Source organism: Amphiprion ocellaris, chromosome 18 (assembly GCF_022539595.1).
Source record: "Amphiprion ocellaris isolate individual 3 ecotype Okinawa chromosome 18, ASM2253959v1, whole genome shotgun sequence".
NCBI lineage: Eukaryota > Metazoa > Chordata > Actinopteri > Pomacentridae > Amphiprion > Amphiprion ocellaris.
Genome location: NC_072783.1, coordinates 6901138 through 6917335, shown reverse-complemented (window position 1 = coordinate 6917335; position 16198 = coordinate 6901138). Strand labels below are relative to the sequence as shown.

The 16198-nt window shown below is 41.1% G+C and overlaps 2 protein-coding genes across 2 annotated transcripts; both read right to left on the bottom strand.

Moving 5' to 3' along the window:
- Positions 1-1060: 1060 nt before the first annotated feature.
- Positions 1061-3655, bottom strand: LOC111581016 (leukocyte cell-derived chemotaxin-2). Its single transcript, XM_023288983.3, has 5 exons — positions 3567-3655; positions 3180-3262; positions 2094-2205; positions 1666-1823; positions 1061-1423 (listed from the first exon to the last, which is right to left on the bottom strand). The coding sequence occupies exons 1-5, from the start codon at positions 3638-3640 to the stop codon at positions 1257-1259; spliced, it is 594 nt and encodes a 197-aa protein (XP_023144751.2). The 5' UTR covers positions 3641-3655; the 3' UTR covers positions 1061-1256.
- A 4076-nt stretch (positions 3656-7731) lies between these two features.
- Positions 7732-15488, bottom strand: bbs1 (Bardet-Biedl syndrome 1). Its single transcript, XM_023288978.3, has 7 exons — positions 15262-15488; positions 12156-12577; positions 10885-11067; positions 10170-10301; positions 9845-9951; positions 9614-9734; positions 7732-9421 (listed from the first exon to the last, which is right to left on the bottom strand). Exons 2-7 carry the CDS (start codon positions 12528-12530, stop codon positions 8591-8593), a joined length of 1749 nt encoding a protein of 582 aa, XP_023144746.2. The 5' UTR covers positions 12531-12577; positions 15262-15488; the 3' UTR covers positions 7732-8590.
- Between the last annotated feature and the right edge of the window lie 710 nt (positions 15489-16198).

Here is a 16198-nt window from a genome sequence, read left to right as displayed (position 1 = left end):
TAGTTGGAAAAATGTGGATGTGATCAACTCCAAGCCTACATTGGCTTCCTCATTTTGGCAGGAGTTCACAAGTCAGGTTGTTTCTCACATGCCCACGCCACGAGAAGAATTAAAGTTCTAGTGGGAATAGTTGTTTTCTCCACCCCTCTGTTATGGATCAACTCTAAACTATCAGCTCCTCCCCTGCAGGTGTGGGGATGTTAGCTCAGACAGACAAGTTTTACAGCTAAAACAGCTTCCAGAGGAACACTGATGCTGCAAAATGTGTTCAGCACACTGAAGAAATATCATCATCATAATTTGATGCTTAATCAGTTGTCCTCATCAAATTACGAAAAGTCATGTAATATGACAAACATTGGAATGGGGCAAAATTGACCCCAACTATAAAAGGAGGGTTAAGTACCTGACGTCTCAGTCATTGGTGTTTATTTACAGAACCATTCTGGGTTCTGTTCCTTCCTATTTGTCTTTTCACCGGGAAACATGGAAGTCACATTCTCCCATCTATGGATACTCTGCAATCTGTCATCCTCAAAGTACCATCTGAACTGGGCTAGAAAACATTTAGGTTTTCTGCACCTGATGCTTGGAATAAATTACAATCTAAACTTCAACTTCCAGACCCTGTTCCACTGAATGAGTTTAAAGTTGTGGTGAAATCCTTCCAGTCTACCTGGTCTGTGAGCAAGCTTTAATGTTCATTTTATCTACTGTTTTTAAAGTGACGATGCTGCTGCCCTCTTGGCCTGGTCTCCTTTGTAAAGGAGATCTCTGATCTCAATGGGACTAACCTGATTAAATAAAGACTAAATAAAAACAAAAATAACAGGAGCCTGGTGTCTGGTTTAGCTAGCTCCCTGAGGCTGATGCTAGTGATGCTAAGCTAGGACTTATGATCAGCAGGATAGCATTAATGTGAGTCAGTGTGTCGCTGTGCTCTGAGTATAAATGTGTTTGAAGGCAGTGAACCCAGATAGATCTGCTGGTCCAGAACCAGTAAAGGGGTTCTGACACACCCGATCCTCCACCAGTGAACCCAGATAGATGCAGCATGGACCGTGTTTTAGGTATTTTATTCATATTTGTGGAAAGTTTCTCTGACATTCATTTCTTACATTTTTCTGAATGTTATTAATATTTTTGACGATTCTTTTCTCCTCTGATCCAGAACCTTCCTTCAGCAGCTCTATGTTCTCCAAACTCTCCAGTTCCAGGATTGTAGAACACTTAATTCCGTAATCAGTGATGGTGGATCAGAAGTAGCCTGTGGGGTCACTCCTGTCGCACATCTGGACGTGGACGTGTGAGGTGATTCCTGGATAAACTGTCTGCATGGGCAGCATGGTCCCGATCCGCTCCCCCTTACTCACCGACCCGGAGGTTCTGTCTGGCCTCACGTAGAACAGCTTGAAACAAAGACCTGCAGAGAAACAGACCGTCAATCATAGAATCGGTACCGAGGTCGGTACCAGACCGGGGACGATACCAGACCGTAGTCAGTACCAGACTGGAGCCGGTACCAGACTGGGGACGATACCAGACCGGGGCCGGTGCCAGACCATAGTCAGTACCAGACCGTAGTCAGTACCAGACCATAGTCAGTACCAGACCATAGTTGGTACCAGACCGGGGTCTGTACCAGACCAGGGTTGGTGGACCCACCTTCTCCCCTCATTTGGATGCCCTCATTGATGGCAGTTTTCTTGTTCTCCGGGTCGTTGTAGACGATGACTTTACGGTCAAGGGTGACGTCGAATGGAGCATAGACGGTCGATCCATCTCTGCACACGATGTCCAGACCTTGATGCACCCTGTTCCCTCTGAAGGACACCCAGATGTTAGAAAATGGACTGGTCCAGATGTTAGAACTTAACTTCAGGTAGAGCGTGGAGTTCAGAGTTAATTACTTGAAACTGAGTTCTGTTAAATGTTCTGACTAGTGTGTGGTTCTACATGAGTCTGTGTTGTTGTTGTGTCTTTGTTTGTCAGTTCTATCATTTTGGGTCTCCTTTTAGTCATGTATTTGTGTGTTCATATGTCTTTTTTTGTGTCTGTCTGTTTGTGTGTCTGTCTGTGTGTTTGTGAGTTACCGTCTGGCTCCATAATGTCCTTCTCCCCATCCGTCGCTCGTCCTCCTGCTGTTGTTCGGGTTTCCGCTGCACAACTGTCCGAACTTCACGCCGTCACAGACCCACAACACAGCTGCAGACGCACAAACACAAACAGTGTGTGATCCACTTACTCCACTATTGTTGTACTCCAGAATTTTATGTTTCTATTTTGTGATTGCTTTAGTTATTTAAAAAAAATACAACATTTTATTCTTTTCTTCTTCTTTTTTTTTTTTTACACTTTTGTATTTTTTAAAAGATTTTCTAAAATATTTTCTTCACGTTTGGAAATGTGCAGACATTTTGTTCATTTTCAGGAATTTTACTGATATTACATATAATACATACATTACACATACGATAGATAGATAGATAGATAGATAGATAGATAGGATATTTTTTATTTATATTATATTATTATATTATTTTTTGTTACTTTGGGCATATTATGGCTTTTGTTGTTTAAAAAATATATTTTATACATTTTCCCACATTTTCAGATATTTTCAAAACCTGACGTTTTCAGACATCTTGTTCATTTTCAGAATTGCATTATTATTATTACTATGATAATAATCATAATTATTATTATTATTGTTATTTTTTTCACAGTCCATCACTAACAGGGTACATTTTACTCATTAAATACTTCAGTCACAGTGTCTGGAGTAAAACAAACAAACAAACAATGTAAAAAACATAGAATTGAACCTAAATAATCTAATATTAAAATTAGGATCTACAATATTAGTTATTATATAAATTTACCTGAATAATTTAAGTATTAGGATTAAGATCCTGCTTGTTATCAGTCTTTAAATAAGGATTAGGGAATAAAATTGCTCTGTTAAACCCCAGAAACCCACAAGTTCACTCATTTTAAACGTGAGATATAAAAAAAAATAATAATAATAATAATAATAATAATAAGAATTATAATAACAAAAATAATAATTATTGTTATTATTATTATTATTATTATTACTATTAGTAGTAGTAGTAGTAGTAGTTGTTGTATATTTATCCTGTCAGATGACTGAGATCAAACTGAAGTCAGGTCCTCACCTAGTAAAAAGACGAGTGTCCTCATGTTCAGATGTCGTCGTTTGGTTCTGATAGTTGTTCTGCTGTCTCTGGTTTTATAGCCGCTGCAGACAAACACATTGTGGAGTTTTTATTGTTTCCCAACAGAGGAAAGTCCTAAACTTTCACCTGATCAGAGCTGAAACCTTTGAACCTTCGGCTGGTTACTAATCAGATCAGAACACAGTGACCTCGTTTAGACACACGGAGACACAAAACAACACAAAGAGACACAAAACACCACAAAGAGACACACACAAAAAACACAAGATGGCGGCGCGCAAGGACGCAGCGGCCTGTGCAGAAGACAGCGAGAGTGAAAGTTTTGAGCGTCTTGCCTGCCCCAGTCATTCATTCTGCAAAACTTACAGCTGAGACACTTTGCTGAACGTCAGGGCAATGAATGTCGCTGTAATTGCGACGCTTGGCCTTGATTTGGACATACTATGCCAGCACGGAATACTATCAGAGACTATGCTGGCAGTTAACTGAGAGAGGAGGAAGCACAAGCCATTTAAACATAAACAAAAAAGGGGGAAGAGAGCTATGATCCGTGCTAGGTTAAAGGCTAACACCTCCAGACCAGCAGTACCGGCGCTCCTACTCTCCAATGTCCGCTCCCTCGACAAGCTGGACGAGTTACATTTGCTGAGAGAAACCCACAGAGAATGGAAAGACTGCTGTGTGTTTGCTTTCATGGAAACGTGGCTCCATGACAACATCCCAGATGAGGCCATACAGATGGAGGGGATGGCATCGTACTGGGCTGACAGAGAGGCTGCTAGCTCTGGTAAAAGCCGAGACGAGGGCCTGTGCATCATGGACTGGTGTGTTCATGCCACGTTAGCCTCTAAACACTGCTCTCAGTTGGCAGAGTTCCTCATTGTGAAATACTGGCCATTCTACCTGCTGAGGGAATTCACCAGCATGATTGTAGCCATTATTTACATAGCTCCAAGGGCTAATGAAATTAGGAGTGGGGTTCCCCAAGGTTCAGTTTTAAGTCCCATTCTTTTTAATCTTTACATGCTTCCTCTTGGGGACGTCATCGGGAGACACGGCATCAGTTTCCATAGCTACGCTGTTACACAGCTGTACATTGCTGTGTCTCCTGATGACACAGGGCCAATAGATTCCCTTTTAAACTGTATTTTAGACATCAACTCATGGATGGCAGTGAACTTTCTACAGCTCAACCAGGACAAAACTGAGGTTTTAGTTATAGGTCCTGAAGGCCAGAGAGAGAAACTTTTATCAAAATTACAAGATTTTAAACCAGCACAGTCCGTCAAAAACCTGGGTGTGATTTTTGACTCTGAGATGAATTTTATTCCACATATTATAAATACAACAAACATAGGTTTTTACCATCTGAAGCACATCGCCAGAGTCCGCCCGTTTCTCTCTCAGGCCAGCATGGAGGTGCTAATGCATGCTTTTATCTCTTCTTGTTTAGACTATTGTAATGTCTTGCTCTGTGGTCTTCCCAAAAAGAGTATTTTAAATTTACAATTACTACAAAACTCAGCTGCACACGTGCTGATGAGGACCACAGCGCGGCAACACATTACACCAGTTTTAAAGTCGCTGTATTGGCTCCCCGTCTGCTGTGCTATAAACACGAACAACTCAACTGTCAATTTGTACATACTGGCAATTTTGTAAAAAGGACATCTTAGTGATGTGTGTGTTTTTTGCATGGGTGACTGCATAAGTGTTGATGTCTTAACTTAATTGCTTTAAGTTATTGGATCCTGCAGAAACAATCTATCATCTTACTTGCACTACTGTTGTATGTACAGCAAAATGACAATAAAGCTTCATTTGATTTGATTTGAAAACGCGACAAAGAGACACAAAGAGACACAAAACACCAGAAGCGTCTTTTGGTTTCTGGACTTAAGTGAACGTTAAGTTTTGTCAGCAACCATCACTGCAGAAACATCAGACTTTATCTGTTTTAACTGCTTTGAGGTGAATTCTGTAACTTTCCTTTGCACATGTGAACAAAGGACAGTCCACAGTAAAGTGAGTCTTTGTGTAGAACATAATGAGACTGAGAGTGTAAAAGGTATAAAAGTGTTCAGTTAACAGACCTTCAGACCAACTCATGGCAGCAGTTTGACTTCTAGCTGACTGACAGATGAACCTGAAGGTGGGTCACTGATTGAGCTGTTTCCAGTCAGAACCAGGAAGCTGCACGACCACATATTTATCAGAACACCTGATTGGTTTTATGAGGTTTTCTCGTCTCAGTGAGATTGTTTTACGTGACAGGAATAAGATAAGATAATCCATTATTGGTCCCGACACCAGGAGAAATTTATTTTATTACAGCAACAATCAGAAGGAACTTCTCATATTCAGGTCAGCGCCGATCATGTCAAACTCTGTGTGTTTCTTTGGGCTTGTTTGTATTTTGTCTTTGGACAAATTTGAGTCCAGTTTTGTTCTTCTGGACCATTTCTAAATCCTGTTGAACAATTTTAGAGTCAGTCTGCAGCATGGAGGTGGAACAGGTCTGGTGTCTGGTTTAGCTAGCTCCAAAACAACACAAAGACACACAAAGAGACACAAAAACACAGCAACAGCAGACACTCTCTGTCTTCATCTTATTTCACTGATTGTGTGCTAGTTCCTCCTAGCAGGTGTTGTGTTAGGGTAACATGGAGTTGTGTTAGGGTAACAAGGTGTTGTGTTAGGGTAACAGGTGTTGTGTTAGGGTAACATGGTGTTGTGTTAAGGTAACATGGTGTTGTGTTAGGGTAACAGGTGTTGTGTTAGGGTAACATGGTGTTGTGTTAGGGTAACATGGAGTTGTGTTAGGGTAACAAGGTGTTGTGTTAGGGTAACATGGTGTTGTGTTAGGGTAACATGGTGTTGTGTTAGGGTAACATGGTGTTGTGTTAGGGTAACATGGTGTTGTGTTAAGGTAACAGGTGTTGTGTTAGGGTAACATGGTGTTGTGTTAAGGTAACATGGTGTTGTGTTAGGGTAACAGGTGTTGTGTTAGGGTAACATGGTGTTGTGTTAGGGTAACATGGTGTTGTGTTAGGGTAACAGGTGTTGTGTTAAGGTAACATGGTGTTGTGTTAGGGTAACATGGTGTTGTGTTAGGGTAACATGGTGTTGTGTTAGGGTAACATGGTGTTGTGTTAAGGTAACGTGTTGTGTTAGGGTAACATGGTGTTGTGTTAAGGTAACATGGTGTTGTGTTAGGGTAACAGGTGTTGTGTTAGGGTAACAGGTGTTGTGTTAGGGTAACATGGTGTTGTGTTATGGTAACATGGTGTTGTGTTAGGGTAACAGGTGTTGTGTTAAGGTAACAGGTGTTGTGTTAGGGTAACATGGTGTTGTGTTAAGGTAACATGGTGTTGTGTTAGGGTAACAGGTGTTGTGTTAGGGTAACATGGTGTTGTGTTAGGGTAACAGGTGTTGTGTTAGGGTAACAGGTGTTGTGTTAGGGTAACATGGTGTTGTGTTAGGGTAACATGGTGTTGTGTTAGGGTAACAGGTGTTGTGTTAGGGTAACAGGTGTTGTGTTAAGGTAACATGGTGTTGTGTTAGGGTAACATGGTGTTGTGTTAGGGTAACATGGTGTTGTGTTAGGGTAACATGGTGTTGTGTTAAGGTAACGTGTTGTGTTAGGGTAACATGGTGTTGTGTTAAGGTAACATGGTGTTGTGTTAGGGTAACAGGTGTTGTGTTAGGGTAACAGGTGTTGTGTTAGGGTAACAGGTGTTGTGTTAGGGTAACATGGTGTTGTGTTAGGGTAACATGGTGTTGTGTTAAGGTAACATGGTGTTGTGTTAGGGTAACATGGTGTTGTGTTATGGTAACAGGTGTTGTGTTAGGGTAACAGGTGTTGTGTTAGGGTAACAGGTGTTGTGTTAGGGTAACAGGTGTTGTGTTAGGGTAACATGGTGTTGTGTTAGGGTAACAGGTGTTGTGTTAGGGTAACAGGTGTTGTGTTAGGGTAACAGGTGTTGTGTTAGGGTAACATGGTGTTGTGTTAGGGTAACATGGTGTTGTGTTAGCATAGCAGATGTTGGGAACTGGACTCTTTCTGTTGTAGCAAATATCTCTCTCTCTCTCTCTCTCTCTCTCTCTCTATATATATATATATATATATAGGTATATATATATATACCTATATATATATATATATATATATATATATATATATATATATATATATATATATATATATATATATATATATATATATATAGGTATATATATATATGTATATATAGGTATATAGGTGTGTGAACGACAAACAGCTGTAAATGATGCAACCTAAAACACAAACGAGGAAAACATTCCACTAGAGACGTCAATAAAGCCTGAATTATAACGTCTGATCAGAAAAACATGTCTGGAATCCTTCAATGTTCGATGTCTTGTTTTTAATTATTAAAGTTCCAAAGTAGATTTATTGGGTTTCTGTAGGTAAAGATTTATTCTGACAGTAAAACTATTTTAAGAAACCTTCACCTGGCTGACGAAAACAATCTGTTTAAGAAACAACAAACCCATTTATTCAGCTTTTATTTTAGTTCACACCAGACTAAATGTAAAAAACACAGAAGACATCTGATCTGTTTCTACTAGGGTTTTCTCTGCAATGAATCTGCTGCTTTAAACTTAAATCTCTACAAACAGGAAGCAGCTGAAACGCTACAACATCTTCAGTTAAAACATTCGTCTGCAGCTCGAACAATTTCTCAACTTTACAAAAAGTAAGCTGAAAACTGAACTAAAATAGATATTTAAAAATCTGCATTTTACCTGTAATTTTTCTGATTTTCAACCTGAATAAATGCAACAGAAATGCAAAAAATATTTGAATTTCTCAGCTTCAGTAATTCTATTAAAACTAAAATCTATTACATTAAAACAGAATTTAAATAAACTTGAAATGTTGAAGAAATTTAATGTAATATTCTGAAACTCTATTTGATCTTTCACCATTCACTGAAATTCAGATTCAAATGATTGCAATTATTCAGGTCGAATTAAAATTCAAATATACAGGATTCAGAATCAGATTGTAGAGGAACATATTTCTGCACACACACACACACACACACACACACATATATATGTAATTTGGTTTCAGTGTAATAGATTCAACTTCAGATTGTTTTATTACAATCATTATCTCTGAGCAATTTCTATTAAATTCAACTATGAATAATTCACATTAATATTTATTCTGGGCAGAAACCGAATCTGAATCTTTCATATTAGAATTTTAATATGAAGTTTTTTGTAACTTTAGGCTGAATTTTTCATTTTGGGTTTTTAAACTTGAATTTATCAGAACAGAATTTTTCCAAAATGTTCAGTGTCTGAATCAGCCAGCTGGTCCATCAGTCATCAGGAGATCATCAGGTGAGCATCAGGCCCTCACTGACTGGCATATTGATGTGGGCGGTCAGCAGCGGCGAGCTCCTCCCCTCGTGCAGCACGAACACCTTGATGATGTCAGAGATGCCCTTGTCGCTGGTGCACTCCACGAAGGTCTCCACGGGGTAGATGAGTCCGGGCACCAGCAGGGGGATCCTCAGGTAGGGGCTCCTCATCCGGTACAGGCTCTCGTCGTACAGGAAGCTGATGGCCAGGTTCATGACGGGCCGGCAGGCCGCCGTGTTCTGGACGTTCAGCGTCAGCTTAAAGGACGGGCCGAGGCCCTGGACCACGGCGTTCATCTTGAGCGGCTCCGAGAGGCTGGAGGACATCGGCGTCAGGCTGGACTCCAGCGCCTTGACATAGGCCTTGGCGGCGGCCAGCCGTAGGCGACTCAGGTCCATCTGGAAGGCGCGGTGCATGGCCAGGCCGTTCTCACGCTCCCTCAGCGTCTGGTCCACGTACAGCTTGGTCTTCTTGGGCACGTTGAGCCGGATGCTCTGGGCCGGCGGCGGGCCGGGAGCGCTGTCCCTGTCGTCGAACGCCGCCGTCCTCTTCAGGATCTTCACCATCAGGCCGCCTCCCTTGGTGGTCATGATGAGCGTCCCGTCCTCGCGGCCGTACCGGCCGAAGCAGATGCTGGTGACTACGTCAGGCGTCTTGATGGTGCTCAGCAGGTTCTTGTCCCGGTACAGCTGGACCTCGCAGTTGGCCAGACCCACCAGCACCGCCTGGAAGCCCCTGGTGGGGAGGTCCATGGCGGCCATGGTGGTGATGGGAGCAGAGAGGACCGTCTTCCACAACTTCTTCCCCTGAAGACACAAACACACAAAGAATCTTCCTAAAAATAGAACATTTCTGGGTAATTTCATCTAAAGTCAGTCCCTTGACCTCAGATCTGACTGATTTTTTTTTAGAACTTTAACCAGATTTAGTGAATTTTACAGGGAATGGCTCAGACTTGATGTTTGCTGTGTTGCTGAGCTCCTCTCATTTAGTCTTACCTTCTGGGTGAAGCCCTGCAGACTCTCGTCGGTGCAGCCGACCACTACATTCTTCCCGAGTCTCACCAAACCGACGGGGTGAGACGACAGCTCGATGCAGTACTTTGGTTTGTCGGACTCCCTGCAGGAACAAACACCCGTCAGGTTCAGTCTGTAGTCGCGTTAGTCAGATCAGGTGTACCGGATGGAGAGAGAGGAGCAGCATGACCTGGACCGCCAGGTGTGTCTCACCTGCGCAGGATGTAGATGTTGCCATTGCGACACGCCACCGTGATGCGGAACTCCACGTCGAACTGACCCGTCACGTCCATCATGGTGGGAGCAGCCGGCAGCGACATCTGGAAGAGTCAACGGTTTGCTGATCTACATCTTTATCCTCCGAACCCAAACACTTACCGACTGGTGTTCGGACGTGTTCCCTTACAGACCAGATCAGACTGGGACAGACTGGGACAGACCAATTCAGACCGGTTCAGTCCAGTTCAGACTAGCTCAGACCAGATCAGACCAGTTTAGACCAGCTCAGACCAGTTCAGACCGGTTCAGACCAGCTCACCTTGGAGAGGATGATGAAGGCTTCGGGGTCGAGGATGAAGACGTCGCTGCTCTCCGTCCCGATCACCAGACAGCTGACTCCGTCTTCGTCCGCTGTGCTCTTCTTCAGAGTCCCGATGCAGGTGATGACCGTCTGAAACAATTGACCAATGAGAGCGCGAGCTGTGAACAGGTACGACCTTAAAGGAACATCAGTGTTTTGCGGTTTTCCTGACAACATGATGGAACACAGTTTGGTTACTTTCAGCAGCAGCTTCACTCTCCTCAGGTGGGTTCAGTCCTCAGCAGGTAAACTACTCAGGTACATCATAAATACACTTCCAGGGTTTAACATGAAACATCTTATTTCTGTCCTGGAAACCACTTTAGGTCAGCAGGTGTTGATCAACCAGGATTCCTGCCGTCTGACCGGAAGAAGTCATAAATCATCCAGAATGACAATAAATCATTTGGAACAAGGACAATAACAACACTTTATCTAAAACAGCTTCAAGTTTTGAGTCATTCTGAACATTTTCCATCAAGTTTGATAAATTTTGACACATTTTGAGAACGATGAACAATTTCTGATTCATTTTGAATCAATTTTGAGTCATTTTGAAGGAACGCTGACTCTCATAATGAATAAATTATCACCACAGGGAGATCAGCGCAGAGATCAGTGTGAATGCAGAATGCACCTCCACCTGGTGACATCACTGTGATGCAAGCGTTACCTGCCGTCTGATTGGCTGCAGCTTGTGCAGCTGGACGAAGTCGTCCATGTCGTCGGCGTCCAGCGACAGGAAGCGGAGCGAGCGAACCGACAGCGGCACGTCGGCCTTCTTCCTGATGCTCTCCAACATCTCCTTCAGCGTCAGAGGGTCGATCTGCCCCTCCCTCACCTGCTGCCACACGTCCTGACCAATCAGAGCACAGCAGCACGTCACAGGTGCAGCCAGGTGAGTCCAGCCACACTGTCCTCCCCTCTGTTCATCCTGCTACAGTCTAAGATGGATTTCATTATTTATTATTGATTATCAATCCACAGAAACTCCTGAAGATCACTGAGGACTCTGAGAAAAATGATATTTTTGCAGTAAAAATAGTCCGAATTTAAATGTAAACTATAAAATAATATTAAAACCATTTTCTATCAATAACCAGGAAAGAAAAATGTTTTTACATAAAAGAGTTTAAATCTATTGGGAAATTTATTGTAATTTCACAAGTATTTGCTTTTTATTTAACAGAAAAAGAAGTATGAGAGAAATTATTTTCACAACAAAACCGTTGACTGGAAGTGTTTTCATCTGTCTATATGATCTGTGGTGGTAAGTACAGTTTTTATCATCATATATGTAAAAAAAAAAAAAAAAAACAACATCAAATAAATCAACATTAAAAAGTCAAAAACACACATGGTCTCATGCAAAATTAAAGCCAGAAAATATAATTTAATTATGAAAATTTTTGATCAATATGTAGAAAATTTAATATAATTAAAACATGACCCATCAATCAGTGATGAAAAAATAAAAGGCGGCAAATAGTCAGACAATGACATTAATATTTGAGAGTGTATTTCGGTCTATGTATCTGATGCAGGCAGGACTCTGATCATACATGTAAAGTTCGAGGCTGACTGGAGCATGTTCAGGCTAGTTTGACAGCACTTCCTGTTTCATGGCGAACTGTCAAAGTTCCGCCGGCCGCTAGTTCCAAACCCTCACACTTTTGTGGAGCATTTTGGTAACTTTTGATCACCCATGCCTGCTGTACATCCTGGACAAATTTCAGATTTGTCAGGGTTACCCTGATTGAGTTTATAGCTTTTGAAAATGTGCAAAAATTGGTCCAAAATCATCCAAAATATGACAGAAGCGTTGGTGCTCGGATCTAAAAATACTACAAATGAAATTAAAACTCAAATAAAAATGAGCGGTTTTATGTTTTACAGACTGAAATCAGTAGCTAAGATGTACCTGAAGAGCTGTAAATAACTGACCTGCTCCAGTGTGTTGACCTCCAGACCAGGCAGCGTGAACTTGAAGTACGGCCTCAGGTTCTTGTAGACGTAGATGCAGGGTCCGGACGCCACGGCGACGGCGGGGATGCGGGGCTCGTGCAGGTCCATGAAGAAGGCGACGAGGCCGGCGGGCAGGTCCAGCAGCGTGCTCTCGCTCATCAGCGCCGTGCCGCGGTAAACCTTCAGCTTCATGCCGGAGCCGCCCGAGCCCAGGTCGCCCACCACCAGCCGGCTCTCCCCGTCGCCGCTCAGGTCGGCCAGGTCCACGCAGGACGAGAAGGTGTAGAGGCCGGCCACCGGGTCGTAGTGGGCGTCCAGCCACCTCCCCCCGTCACCGCTCCACTCCACCGACATGACGGATTTACTCACCCAGACAGAAACACCTGCTGCTCAGGGGAGTCCTGGAGAACATCACAGGTCTGGTTCAGGACGGTTTATTTCATGTTTCTATTATTTATCAGCTCAGAACTGTTAGAGACGATGAAAGAAGGAACCCGGATCATCTGGAGACCCCGTTCACTCTGTTTCTACTGGAGTCATTATAGAGAAATTACTAATAATACTGAACAGAAAACACATTTAGTCTTTAGATTGGGACCTAGAGAGGATGTAAAACTGACTAAATGACCCAAAATCACTAAAAAACTTCAAAATGACATAGTAGTATTCCCAAACTATACAAAAATGATCTAAAATGTCAGTTTTTCCCAGAACTCAGATGTGTTTTTCCTCCTAAATGTCATGGTTCTATCTGCTGGACTGATGAAGTTCTGAAAAAGTCCATTAAAAAGTGATGAATCTGTACACACTTCCATGGACTTCAAGGACCTGGAACTCTGGAAATATTCCCAGTACGAAGGTAGAACTCTGATCATTAATAAAGTTACTGGAGATGAAGAACCAGATGGTTCTTTGGGGCAATTTTACTTCTTGTTGTGAAGATTTTGTGTCCTTTTATGGTATTTTCACCTATTTTTGAGGTAATTTGGGGTCATTTTGTGATAGTTTTGGCCCTATTTGTGGTGATTTTGTCTCTTTTTGTGGTTATTTTTTGTCTGTTTGGGGTAATCTTGCATCTTTTTGTGGTGATTTTGAGTCTTTGTGGTTATTATGCATCATTCAAGGGAAACTGTTTGTCTCTTTTTGCTGATTTAGTGTTTCTTTGTGGTAATTTTGGCCCTTTTTTTGGTGATTTGGTCTCTTTTTGTGGCTTTTCCTGACTGATGTCCTTTACTTACAGTCAGTCTGATCTGTTCCTCCTGATCACTTCCGTCTGACCTGATTATTGTCTTTATATTTGATCTGTTTCAAACCAGGTTGTGATTCAGATTCTTCTCAGTGAGACACTTTAAATATTACACTTTATTCTAAATATGAGTTTAATCACTCAGGACAAATTTTGAGCTCTATAGATGGCACAGATCTATAGCTGTTCACTCATTTTGATTTCTGAGTCCGTTTTATTTCATTATTATTATTATTTTATTTTAAGAAATTTTAAGTCATTTTCAAGAAATGCAGAGTAAATACATGTTAAATACATTGAAATCACACTCTTACTCCGATACCTTACACTGTTTAAATGTGACATTTTCGTTTTTCTTTTTCTATAATTACATCTGTTAAGAAATGAGAGGTTTGGAATAAATAAAAAGTGAATTTTTCAAAGTTTTGAAAGTTTCTCAGTAACTGTGGCAGCATTTCTCAACAAAACAGTCAAAATCAGAGCAGTAATAATGCAGTCAGGTCTGTTTCCTGGAGCAACAGCAGCGCCCCCTGCTGGACACATCAACCCAAACTGAAGTTTATCACATAAATGCAGTTCTCAGTTATTATTAGTGTTTTATAATCTGTAGATTAGAAGTTTTTAGAAGCTGCTCTTGTTAGGAAATTTTTAAAAAAACTATCTTTTATTTCTATGACAGCTTCACCCTGAATATTCACAAAAATTATTTTTATTCATTTTTAAGTCTGTGTTTAATGTTCAACATCATCCAGCTGCAGTAAATCCACCTCTGTTGAACTAATGTCACTTGATTTTAAACTGGACCATCTCACAGTAATCAGATTACTTCTACAGCAGTAATAATATCTACTGTGGTATCAGATTCCAGTTTAGTTTTGAGCAGCAACCAGGTTTAGTTCTTGTCCTCCATCCATAGAGGTTGATGTTCTAAAGGTTCCTTCACACTGTCTGATCTTCACACTAACTCTGGTTTCCATTGAGAACCCCTGAGCCCAGTCTGAAGCAGCTGCTGTCTGTTTTTACAGCTGGATGGAGGAAGTAGTTCACTGTCTGTGGAGTCATTTTAGGAGCTCTGATTAGTGGTACTATGACTCCTTTTAGACCTCCTGATTAGTGGTACTATGACTCTTTCTAGACCTCCTGATTAGTGGTACTATGACTCCTTCTATACCTCCTGATTAGTGGTACTATGACTCCTTCTATATCTCCTGATTAGTGGTACTATGACTCCTTCTATACCTCCTGATTACTGCTGACTCTGTGCTTCACTTGTTTTTAGTTGCTCGCTGATCTTCCTGGATCCTTTTTCATCTTTGTGGAGTCTCTGTCAGATTTTTCTCTTCCTCTGTTCAGTTCTTTTCCATGTGGAGCCATGATGCAGACATAGATAGACCCAGTCCATAGGTCCAGAACTGAGAACGTTCTGCTGTTAACAGCTCATTTTAGAACCATGTTCATCAGTTAGACTGACTGGAATCACAGCTGGAGTCTTTGGTTCTTTGAGTTTCTACTTTGGAGCCTGAAATTTAAATCTAATCTTTATAGAGTTTTTTTCTGAGTTCATCAGAGGAAATATTCTGCTGTTCTCCTGATAAATAATGCAGTCACTGAGAGCTGATAGAGTTTAGAATCATTTCACACTGATGTTATATTTTACAGCCTTGTGATTCTTTAACTGCAAGATTTTTTTGCTAATTAGCCCCATTAGCATTAGCTTATCTTTAGCTGCAGTTAGCTCACCTAGGTCACACATTTAATCATCCACAGCTCTGATAATGTTATTGACCCTACAGCTGATCAATAACAGATAATCACCCCTCCCCCCTCCTTCCGTCTCACCGTTGTCAAGGAAACCGTGCTGCTGCGTCCCTCTCTCTCTCCTCTCCCTCCTCTCTTCTCCTCTTATCGCGGTTTGTTCCGCGGCTCTGTGGAACCTAAACGATAGAAGACGTTAGCAGCAGTTTGTTGAGTCAGATTAGATCCAGATAAAGTGTGAAAGCAGCAGATATCTGACGCTGAAGGTCTCCGAGGCTCTAATCCATAAATCCCATCCAAACCCTCCTCCTGTCTCCCTCTGATGACGTCATCCTCAGCCGCCGGTGTTTACGTTTTCATTTCAGATATTTATTTTTCTTTGTTTTTGCTCGTGTTTTCATTGTGTTTTAACTGTGTTTTGTGCTTGATGCTGCCTATCCTCGCCAAGACTCCGTTGACAAAGGATTTCACCTTTTTAAATAAAGGTTAATAAATAATTAAATATATAAATTTCGCATTTTAATTGTTTGCTGTTTCTTTGTTTTTTTTGTTATTTTTCAAACATGTTGCTCATATAAATAAATGTATGTATTCATTTTTACAATTCTATCATTCATATCTCATAATGTATTTATTGAAAATTATTATTTCCTGATAGTAACAACTGTAGTGATGTTATTTAGCACGTTTCTATTATTTTTATACCGTTAAATGAAAAGTTTTGGCTCTATTTTACGTTAATGTTTTATATATATTTTTTATTTATTTAAAGCTCAGTGATAATAATAAAATGAAATAAAAATTAATTTTACAATGGTGAAATTTAAAGCGTTGCAGCAGCAAAGGAGAACGTACGGAGCAATAGTAGAAAAAAACACAGAAAAGTAAGTAGAAGAAAATGTTTTTAAAAAATCTAAATAATAATTTGCTGCTTTGTTTACCTTCTGCCAAAATTTAATTTCAGTCCCGTTCTTTGTCTCGCGACACCGTAACCACAGATGCGAACGAGATCTATGACGTC

Excerpts from the sequence above, each read along its gene's own strand:
- LOC111581016 (XM_023288983.3), bottom strand. The coding sequence starts at position 3,640 with ATGTCCAAATCAAGGCCAAGCGTCGCAATTACAGCGACATTCATTGCC. Across the intron at positions 1,824-2,093 it reads GGACATTATGGAGCCAGACG|AGGGAACAGGGTGCATCAAG; the intron begins GTAACTCACAAA and ends GGTGTCCTTCAG. Across the intron at positions 1,424-1,665 it reads CATCCAAATGAGGGGAGAAG|GTCTTTGTTTCAAGCTGTTC; the intron begins GTGGGTCCACCA and ends GTTTCTCTGCAG.
- bbs1 (XM_023288978.3), bottom strand. The coding sequence starts at position 12,530 with ATGTCGGTGGAGTGGAGCGGTGACGGGGGGAGGTGGCTGGACGCCCAC. Across the intron at positions 10,302-10,884 it reads TGCAGCCAATCAGACGGCAG|ACGGTCATCACCTGCATCGG; the intron begins GTAACGCTTGCA and ends CAATTGTTTCAG. Across the intron at positions 9,422-9,613 it reads TGCAGGGCTTCACCCAGAAG|GGGAAGAAGTTGTGGAAGAC; the intron begins GTAAGACTAAAT and ends TTGTGTCTTCAG.